Here is an 11,096-nt window from a genome sequence, read left to right on the forward strand (position 1 = left end):
GGAACTCTACTATCTTTTATAAGTACAGTCTGTGCGACTGTTAAAAAATCAAAACACTACGCGAACAAACACTGACTCTTAAGGACTGCATTGCGCGCAGTCTATGCAAAAGCACTTATAGTTTAAATCGCGAAACGCGAACGAACAAACACTGCTTCTACTTCGCGATATTTTTATTTTAACGATACAAATCCTCGATTACTTCATTGCTACGCGCGCGACTGCAACGAGGTTCTGAAACAAAAATACGAACGAAATAATTAATATCACTGTTATAATGAAAAGTGTATAAATCAGTAAACAAATATGTGATAGAGAAATATACTTACTTTAAGTCTTCGTTAATACTCGCTCAAATGGCATCCTGTGAAAATTTCTAAGTCCACTCGTGGAGATAAATTGTCAAAGTTCCCCGAAAGTGTGCAAATTTCTAAGTCCAATCGTGGAGATAGATTGCGAAAGTCCCGCGAAGGTGCACTCGTTGAAATTCAAAGCAAGACTGAACCAGTATCTGTCAAAGTCGGTCAAAGTTCGAACGTTGTTGTTGTCACGGGTGGGAGAGTATCCCCACTTCTCAATATAATTCTATGGTACAATAATTTACGTAGAACATTGAAAGAATGAGTGATATAATTATGTACTTACATTAACTCTTCGTTATTATTTGCGGAGAATGCGTACTACGAGAACTGCCATGTCCACTCGTCGAAATTCAAAGCAAGACTGAACCAGTAACTGTCAAAGTCGGTCAAAGTTCGAACGTTGTTGTCATCACTGGTGGGAAAGCATCCCCACTTCTCGATGTAAATCTAGAGCAAAATAATTTACGTAGAATATTGAAAAAATGTGATATAATTATGTACTTAAATTAACTCTTCGTTATTACTTGCGGAGAATGCGTATTACGAGAACTGCCATGTCCACTCTTCGAAATTCAAAGCAAGACTGAACCAGTAACTGTCAAAGTCGGTCAAAGTTCGAACGTTGTTGTTGTCACGGGTGGGAGAGTATCCCCACTTCTCAATATAATTCTATGGTACAATAATTTACGTAGAACATTGAAAGAATGAGTGATATAATTATGTACTTACATTAACTCTTCGTTATTACTTGCAGAGTATGCGTACTACGAGAACTAGGGTGTGCACTAGTCGAAATTTAAACCAAGACTGGACCAGTAACTGTCAAAGTCAGTCAAAGGCCCCACTATGTTTCCGTTACGGTTGGGAAAGCATCCCCACTTCTCGATGTAATTCTAGAGCAAAGTAATTTATGTGGAATATTGAAAGAATGAGTGACATAATAATGTACTTACATTAACTCTTCGTTATTACTTGCGGAGAATTCGTACTACGAGAACTGCCATGTCTACTTGTCGAAATTCAAAGCAAGACTGGACCAGTAACTGTCAAAGTCAGTCAAAGGCCCCACTATGTTTCCATTACGGGTGGGAAAGCATCCCCACTTCTCGATGTAATTCTAGAGCAAAGTAATTTATGTGGAATATTGAAAGAATGAGTGACATAATAATGTACTTACATTAACTCTTTGTTATTACTTGCGGAGAAGGCGTACTGCGAGAACTGCGATGTGTACTCGTCGAAATTCAAAACAAAACTAAACTAATAACTGTCGATGTCGGTCAAATACGCGACTTTGTTGTTATCTCACGGAGCCAACTATCCCCACTTCTCGATTTAATTCTACAACAAATTAAGATCTATATAGTATTGGAAAAACTAGTAATATTCTTATCTACTTTGATGATCTCTTTGTTATTACTCGCAGGGAACGGAAATAAAAGTCAACACTAATCCAATAATTGTCAAAGTCAATAACAAACTGTAATCCAAAATAAAAGAAATAATGTAAATTATTAAAGAAATGTTTGACATTGGAATATACTTGCTTTAACTATTCATTATTGCTTAAAGGAAAGACATTTTTAGGGTTCTCCGATGCTCACTCGTCGGAGTGCGTAAGAAAACTAATTCGATGTTTGTCAAAATTAATAAAAGTCGTATATGTTTATGTTACAAGTGCTCTGGAATGTCAAGATCAAAATTTTTAAGTATTGAAATTTAAAATTTAAATTATTTTAAGTTTCTCTCCCGTTATGATCTTTGTAATGTTTAAAGGAATGAAATATTGTTTAAATATTAATTTACCGTACTTCGTATAAGTTAATGATCGTTTAAATAATTGGAAAATTATCGAAAATATTAGTTTCATTTTTCGTAATATTAGATATAGGCAATGACCTCGTATTCGAAATATAAGAATTAAAATATTAAATTTAAATTATTCTGCTGAACATTTCTTATAAGATTTTTATGTTTCTAATATATAAAATATAACGGAACTTAAACATTTTTCTAAAATTTAACAGTATCTGAGAAACTTAGATCCATTGGTATGACGGGTTGAATATTTTCTTATTTTTACTATGAAGTCATCTTCGAAAAGCTTATTAAAGTGTCAAACTGTTGCTTCCTGTATAAATATCGCGAAACAGATTTGCTTTTGGAATGGATCGGAAAATCTTATCATCGATTTACACATGCAAACAAAGAAACAATCGTTTATTTCACAGAGAGAAACAGACACCATTCAAGTATTTATATGAAAATCAGTAGATATATTACAAGCTTCTTCTTTTTTGCCGTGAAGTTCAAGAGGCGCCACTATACGAAACTTCTTTTCACGAAAAATGGCAAGAACAGTGTTTACGCCAACAATGAGTCTAGGCATAATTCTTGACTGATTTTAATAAACAAGATCTCATTTTAAAGATAAATGTTTAAGCAAGGACATAGCTTTCTCGAATTTTTGAAAAAGCTTTATTTTTATGTATAAACTATTCTCGACAGGACGCAATATTTTGACACGATTTTTTTCAAAGAAGATAAACCTTTTTCAAAAATTCAAAAAAATGAGATCCTAGATTAAATCTTTGTCTTTAAAATGAGACCTTCTCCATCAAAATCGGTCAAGAATTACGTCTGATTTCATTGTTGGTGTAAACCATTATAAAACCGGGGGTGATACAGAGCCTTAAGTAATTCGGGTAAAATCGGGTAACTAGAAATTATTTAAGGTCACTACTTGCTCGCTTTAAATAGCTTGTTCAAATTAAATCTTACTCTGTGCGGTGTGTGCATACGGAGAAGTATTATTAAACGATAAAATATAACTATTGCGTTAAAAAATAATGAAATTGTGATCGACATAATGAAGTGTTGACCCCGATCGATGACTTATTGTGATACTTATTGGTGATTATCGTCGTGTGAGTTAGCTGATTGTTTGATTGTCATCTCATTTGAAAAACAGATACAGAGAAACTTGAAACGGTAACTCGAAGATAGGTAACATACATTGCATAATATAATAATGCCCTTGAGGTTGTATGTATTCTAAAATGTAAAACGTAGCAGTATCGTTAGAAGACTTTGAAAAATGAAAATTAGATGAAAAAGATAATTGAAATCTTACTTCCTGATTTCTAATGTATTACTTTTAATTTTTCCCTCTGAGTTCTTCGTTGTAATACAATCATTTGTAATACTTCAACGTATCTAAACAGAAGAAGGAACTCCTACGGTATTATTTCATTGCAAGAAGTATGTAAACTTTATTAATCTTTTTTACATTAACACGTTGAATGTGATATAATAATCGTCGATGATCGGCACTTAATTTTTACGAACTATATTGCAATAGAAAGATTAAAAACTATATTTTTTAATGAAAGTAAATTTTAATGTAAAAATTTATTTATAATGAAGATGAATATATTCATTTATCCAAAATTACATTGATTGTCAACGTGTTAATAATATATACATAATACACCTATCTTATAATTAAATTCAATACATCGACGTTTCTAATTATTAATTAATATTTGCAGATCTCGGTTTCTTCTTATTTCTTTTTTTACTTTTATGTTTCTGTTTTTTATTTTGTAATAATTTATTATCATGGTTGAGAATATCATCCCTTTAATTGTATCCACCTGTTACATTGTATTGACGAGTTTAATCGCATATTGGATGAGAAGATATGTCAATTATTATATAAAAGAACCTTTGATACAATCCTTGTTTCTCGAAGGAATAGCAACAGCTGAATTATGCGGTGCCTGTTTTGAACTCATTATAAGTAAGAAACTTATTTTTATCGATAAAAAGAGAATGTTTTTTTATTAAGTTTCGATTCAAAAAAGTAAAACGTGCGCGCGTGCACACGCAAACACATACACACAATAAAAATAGATTCTCGTTATAGTTGCAGATAATTGGGGAGTATCCATGTATGCGATATATTTATTCATTTTAACGATTTGGTGGAGTTTGAATTGGGGCGATGCCAGTGCCTGTCCTTATACGCATCTCGAAGAAGCAGTGGAAGGAAAGAAATCTTTACGTGTAGCCTTTCTCTTAATATGGGCAGAACTTATCGGTGGTCTCGTTGTATTTAGATATATACAATTGTTGTGGGCGTTAGAAATCGTTCCTACGCACAAAAATAAAGCTTTTGAAGATTGCACTACGGACTTGCAGGTATAAACAAGAAAACAAAAATTAAAAAACATTTATTTTATATAATTTAAAGAAATTATTATATTAAAAATATATATATATATATAAGGAACAAAGTGAAAAAATAATAATATATAATAATATTATATTACATTATGTTATTATGTACTATTATTATTATATTATTATACTATTACATACGAGTTCGATTTACGAAGAATATTAGAATATACGTTACGCGTACAGTAGAAAGTAGAATCGAATTATACGACAATCTTTTAATTATTCTTCTCATGTTTTAAAGGTGCCAGTTATATTCGGTGCAGTTGTAGAATGCGTAGCAACATGTATATGCAGAGTAGTATCCCGTGGATTAAGCAACCTGAATTCAATCTTTGGTATCATCATTGATTCTTTCATTGGAACTTCTTTAGTAGTCGCAGGTTCGAACATATATTTTCTCTTTTACATTTTTAATTTACATTTGTGTACAGACAGATGTCTACATAATATAAATAAATAAATTTTCTTTATTTATAGCATTCAATTATTCCGGTGGCTACTTCAATCCTGCATTGGCTACATCGTTGAAATATGGTTGTTTAGGAACTTCTTTTATGGAACATGTAATTGTTTATTGGGTTGGAGCTTGTGCAGGTTCTATCGCTTCTGTGAGAATATACAACATGCCTTTTATTCAAAATTTTATCAATGGAAGAAAGGAAAAAGCTTCTTAAGAAAAAGATTCTCGACGGATCTACCAAACGTCATATTCTTCCTTTTTTAATTTTGTGTTTATTCGCGTTGGTTGGTACCTTAATATTAATATTTCTTTTCTTTTTCCCTACGGTAGTTTGTGGAATAACGTTAGAAGTTAGGTTTAAAAAATTGAAACAGATAAATATGCGAACAAAAGAAACGCACACATTTTATTGTTCAAAACGATGTATATAAATCGCGTAGTATAATAAATTAAGTACTATTCCAAAGTAAATACGACAATTATGTATATCTTTTGATATGGACAAAAGATTTATACATAAAATTCTGTTTTAGATGACAAATCGTATTGGATGGCCTCGTTTTTATACATCTCGATAGTCTGAAACATAAATATATAAACAGATATATTTGTTTAATAATCTTACGTTAATAATCACAAAGATTCACATATACTTATCATATATGCATTTAATTATAATATAATTGTTAGTGCTAGAAATAGAAAAAGGGAGTAAGGATAGAGGGGAAAAGAGAGAGACGGATTCTCAAAGTTTCGTCGAATATTTCAATTGACCATGAGAATTATGTATTTATAGAAATAAAATTTCATACATACACACAGACATACACATACACAGATAAACACTTACCGCATCGATATCTTTATCTAAATTGGCGACTTGTTTCTCGTGTGAAACTTTGAGTTTCTCCTTTTCGCGGCCTTGCTTTATTTGTACGGTTTTTCTTTCTTGCATGAATTTTTTCGTATTTTGTTCCTTTTTCTCTCGGAGCCTTCGATCCTTATCGCCCTTTGTTTTTAAGGCCTTATCATTCATCACCTCTTTCGCCGTTTCTACGGATACCTTAGCCTGATTTGCATTCATGTCCTTGATATCTCTGTGATAGTAAACAAATATATAAAGTATTTATTCCATTGGGAATAACAACCACATGCTTTCCCAAATTTTTATATCAAAATAGAACAACTTTCCGAATATTAATCCGAACAATTTGCAGGGGACTTTATGGGATTATATAAGAAAAGAAAGAAAAAGAAAATAAAAGGATCTATAATTATAAATTTCTATTATATTACTTGTCGTGTTTCGCTTGCAGCTGTTTAACTTGCGACGCTTGAACCACTTCGATAAGTTTTTTGAATTCGTCCCGACCTACTTCCGTGTGAGTTTTCAGCATTTCCCATTCCTCCTTTCTATGCTTTTCTACCATTGCCGACCATTGTGCTGTTTGTTCGCTTATTACTTTTTTCACATTCGCATCTTGGATCAATGCATTTTTACTAAGACAATAATTAATAAAATTATATCTATTTTTATATATGATTTTTATCATTCATTTTATCTTATAGAAAACGAAAGAAAAGAAAAGAAAAAGAAAAGAAAAAAGATACTTACTCTTTACCCTTAACTAACTTCTCGATTGCCGAACAATGATTTTTTTGCATAGTTTGTTTTTCCTTTTGATGCTTCTTTCTCATCGTATCCAATTCCTTCAATTGCTTCTTTCCCATTTTATACGTCTTTTCTCTCTTCAATGTATCTATCGTGATCGGTTCTGGTTTCCATTCCTCTAAAAATTATAATTAATTAATTGGAAATCCTTGAAAGAAATATTTGTCTCGTCTATTTCTTTACCTTTCTTTGCTTCTTCTTCCTTCTTCTTCTTAGCTTCGGCTTTAGCATCGGTCTGTTCAATTCCAAGTCCCTTCATAGTTTCTGCTTGCTTTTCCGCACCTTTACTAAATCCTCCCGGATCCGATAGCATGGCCATAAAATCTAAAAGTCATATTTATATTATTCCTCGTTTCGTTTTCAAGGAAGATAAAATTTTCATATTTCGCACGATTACCTTCAAATCCATCTGGCACATAAATCTTTAATTCGATGTTACAGAATAACATAGGCAATGCCATTGGAAAGTTAGCTTCAGTTTTCAAAGATATATGCCTGTAGCCAGCTTGAAGACCATCCAGTGGTAGAATTCTCTGACCGAGTAATTTTCCACTTTCTTCATAGACACCTAAATGTTATAACGAACGATCGACATTTAATATAATTTTATCAAACGACTGATCATTGGTATCGTCCGATAAGACAATTATAATTAAATTACCGATTCTGAGGACAGCTAAGTCAGGTAGTACAACTTTTCGAAATAGAAATGGTTCCTCGTTGTAGACAGGATTCAAACCATTTCCAGGTACCATTCGAGTTCTGAATTCTTTTTTTATCGTATCAGCTGGTAGACCGTACATATCTACTTCAACGTAAGTGCCCACTTTCTTATCAGACAAGAACTGTCCTGCTATTATCTGTCGTCGTTGATAAACTCTTATTTATTTTCTTTTTCAATTATTTTTCAATTATTTTATAGAGCTACATTTCTTTTTTTTTTAAGAATGTCTTACCTGTACAGAACATTGAGCAGTGATAACACCATCTACGTCTTCGGAAAAAGGATCAAAACTACGATCGGGTCTTCTCATGAAATCAGGTTTCAATAAGTATCCAGTAGTTCCATTGTACTCAAATTTACCCTGATTTAATTGCATCGGTAAATCAGGGGTTTGGAAGTTCAATGCCACCATCTGACAACCAGCATTCCAGAATACCTAAAAAAAAAAAAAAATGAAAAAGGAGTTTTGTAATTATTATCCATTTACATAAAAAATAATTATTGTCGAAGTATAAACTGAAATATAAATCGAACTACAGATGTCTAACCTGTGGCATATAATTCGAGGAATCAGCTCTGGTTCCTTTCGGATATATTCTACTCATCTGACGTTTGTTGTAATTTACGAACTCCACCGAATGTGTTTTTAGATAATTCAAAGCTGCAGTTTCGGAGAACGAAGACATGTTGTGATGTATATTTTTTTCTACAACGATGAAAAGAAAAAGAACAAAGGTAATGTTAATCTACAATGATTTCGAAAGCTGCAAGAAAATAAAAAAAAAATTTAGCTCGTACGTACTTTCGGCTGTTTCGAAGCTTTGGAACTTAATTGGTTGAGCGTAATTGATCATAGACGATAGCCAAGGATGACATGCCATTGTACTACCTGTGTATTGAATAGGTGGTGCTTCACCCTCTGCACCACCTTCACCTGGAGGTGCACCTTCAGCCGGTGCTACTTCCTCCTAAAGATATCAATTACATTCAATAATCATATTTTTAATCTCAATAATGAAGTTATTATCTTAATCTTTATTCTGACTGACCTTCGGTGGTTCTGGAGGTGGAGCTGCCGGAGCACTAGCATCCTCGACTACTTCGTCCTTAGCCTCGAACTGTCCCGAACGAAACAGCTCAAGCTCGACCTTCTCTACTTCTGGCTTTAATCGCTTGTTCTTAATTAGTATCTTACGTTTCAAAGCACTTGGTGGTGGTAGAAGAGAACCTGGCTCGAGCTAATTTCAATCGAATAAAATATAATCAATCCAATTTTCTATTTTAATTATATTCAAATGAACAGATTAATCTCGTTAATTTAATTACCGGATAATCTTTCAAAGGTTCCTTCAAAAGTAGATCGCCCAATATCTCATCGCAATATTTAGCTAATTTGTATTGTTGTTTAAGACAGCAGTGATTCTCAAAGCTGAGGATAATCGGATAATCGGATGTGACGAAAGCTGTGTCCCTGAGAGCATAAATAACGTCTTTGAAGAGGATATCGGTACACATTGCTTTTCCATGAGTTATTATAGGTTCCTCGTCTTCACCTTTGCCATCCCAACAATCGAGTTCGACGCATCTACGAAAACAAAGAGAAAGAGAGAGTTCTAGTGAAAAAGAGAGAATTATTATAACTCATCGGAACAGAAGATAGTTCACCTGCAACCTGCTAGCAACACTTGTCTGTACATTTCTACTGTACTCTTCCCACCAATTTGTCTTCCACTGAGATAAGTATTGTGACTAGAATTAATATAATAATGAGAGAGTGGTTGGTCCATGTCCATCCATTCTTCTAATTTATCGAGAAACACTGGAGCATTTTCGTCCGACATCAAGTAACGAATGAAACCATCCTTTGTTAATCTCTCTACAAATATATAAGTATTACATTTATTCTATTACATACAATATATATATACATATAAGTTAATATATATTTATAATTTTATAAACCAAAAAAGAATTATATATCACACATATATATATATAGTTACTCTCAGATTTCGCCTTTTCATCTGTTTCGTAATCATTTATTATCTCTATACATCGTTTCTCATCGTAAAGCGGATATAAAATCTCGTTCAATCTTGGATCCCTTTGTTTTTCATTCATAAAAGTAACCAGTTGTTCGAGTCTTATAGAATCGGCTTTTCCTTTTGTTCTTAATAAAAAAAAAAATATTAGAAGAGAAAAGATGATAATATTTCTCCATCAAAAAATAGATACATTTTTGATACTTACATCGATTGGAAGAGTTCTTCGATATCGTTTCTAGGACAGATTTTGAAGTATAAACTATAAAACTTTTCAAAGGTGAACGCGCTGGGTTCGATTTTATCGTTCTAAAAAATTGTTTAAATGTGATAAAGAAAGAAATGATTAAAATATCGATTATTGAATACGTGCAACTGCAAAAGAAATTAGCTTTTAATGAAATTACCTTTCCATTAGGTAAACCCAAGTCGGCTAATCCTTGATAAACCAATTTTTCTGTTTTACCAGACGCGAAAGTCTTTGATATTACTTTCACTGGAACCTTTCCCTTTGGATCTACTTGACAACTTAATCTCATCCAACTGTAAAAAAAAAAAAAAAATAAAAAATAAAAATAAAAGATCAAAAAATTGTATCGTTGTAAATAGATTATGATTGTAATGAATACGTACTGCTTCATTAATTGGATCGTTGGACAAACATTACTTGCTTTTGTGTTATGCGTAATCAATCGTAAACCAGCTTGCCAATCCTGTCAATCAGCCGTTTAAATATAAACTTTTCATATCATTGATTAGTTTATATTAATCCTATGTATATATTTCTTTAAATACACACACACATATATACAAATAAATTTTTACCTTCGCCATTTTTGCGTCTGCACACACTACATGCTGATAATGTATATTGGTATAATCGATGCCTGAACATATAGTTAAACTTTTTTCATCCAGTTGCTCTAAATTCCCGTGTTTACTTAACTTGTTACATAACTTTGGATCCTGAATAAAAAAATTGCAAGTGAATAGCAAGTGGAAAATCGATTAGAACGATTATAGATATGATCAAATCAAAGAATTCATTTTATAAATGTAAGTACCTTCGGAGTGCCACCGTAACGAATGTCACTGACCTGAGCCAATTCTATCACATCACCATCCTACATAAAATTAAAGAATATATGCATGACACTTGATTGAATCGTATAAGAACAAAAAATAGAAGTTTATTGATAAAACTAATGAATATTATTGAATTTACCTTCCCGTCACTTTTCCAAGAGATAAAAAATCCATACTCGTCGACTTTAAACATACAATTAGGCTCGTACTCAGTCGTTTCTTTATCTTCGAACCATCTATCAAACACCGAACCATTTCTTAATAATTCTGGTACTTCTATTCGCCAATTAAATTCAAACTTTTTCGTCATATTTTATGGGTGATCCTGTCAGACAGGAAACGAAGTGAACTTGAGTTTTCCGAGATTGCGAATGAAACGATTTCCAGAGCAGTATAACAACTTGCCCTAGACACGCATAACGCAATTAGTTTAATCCAATTTGCAGTATATGAGGATTCCCTCGTGATCCGATACGGATCGACCACCGTCCGATCCGTGGAAAGG

The 11,096-nt window shown here is 32.5% G+C and overlaps 2 protein-coding genes across 2 annotated transcripts; one reads left to right on the forward strand and one right to left on the reverse strand.

Moving 5' to 3' along the window:
* The first annotated feature begins 3,127 nt into the window (after positions 1–3,127).
* LOC122632624 (aquaporin-11) lies at positions 3,128–5,538 on the forward strand. Its single transcript, XM_043819658.1, has 5 exons — positions 3,128–3,623; positions 3,914–4,164; positions 4,291–4,565; positions 4,849–4,987; positions 5,085–5,538. Exons 2-5 carry the CDS (start codon positions 3,984–3,986, stop codon positions 5,279–5,281), a joined length of 792 nt encoding a protein of 263 aa, XP_043675593.1. The 5' UTR covers positions 3,128–3,623; positions 3,914–3,983; the 3' UTR covers positions 5,282–5,538.
* On the reverse strand, positions 5,447–10,971 carry LOC122632621 (1-phosphatidylinositol 4,5-bisphosphate phosphodiesterase-like). The gene is made up of 20 exons (XM_043819652.1): positions 10,731–10,971; positions 10,570–10,629; positions 10,331–10,471; positions 10,139–10,218; positions 9,913–10,048; positions 9,714–9,814; positions 9,467–9,633; positions 9,129–9,339; positions 8,790–9,048; positions 8,513–8,701; positions 8,266–8,431; positions 8,012–8,169; positions 7,696–7,899; positions 7,401–7,599; positions 7,137–7,307; positions 6,923–7,063; positions 6,683–6,857; positions 6,364–6,567; positions 5,918–6,164; positions 5,447–5,646 (listed from the first exon to the last, which is right to left on the reverse strand). The coding sequence occupies exons 1-20, from the start codon at positions 10,899–10,901 to the stop codon at positions 5,578–5,580; spliced, it is 3,249 nt and encodes a 1,082-aa protein (XP_043675587.1). The 5' UTR covers positions 10,902–10,971; the 3' UTR covers positions 5,447–5,577.
* Between the last annotated feature and the right edge of the window lie 125 nt (positions 10,972–11,096).

The sequence above is a fragment of the Vespula pensylvanica genome, chromosome 10, assembly GCF_014466175.1.
Source record: "Vespula pensylvanica isolate Volc-1 chromosome 10, ASM1446617v1, whole genome shotgun sequence".
In the NCBI taxonomy this organism is placed as follows: Eukaryota; Metazoa; Arthropoda; class Insecta; order Hymenoptera; family Vespidae; genus Vespula; species Vespula pensylvanica.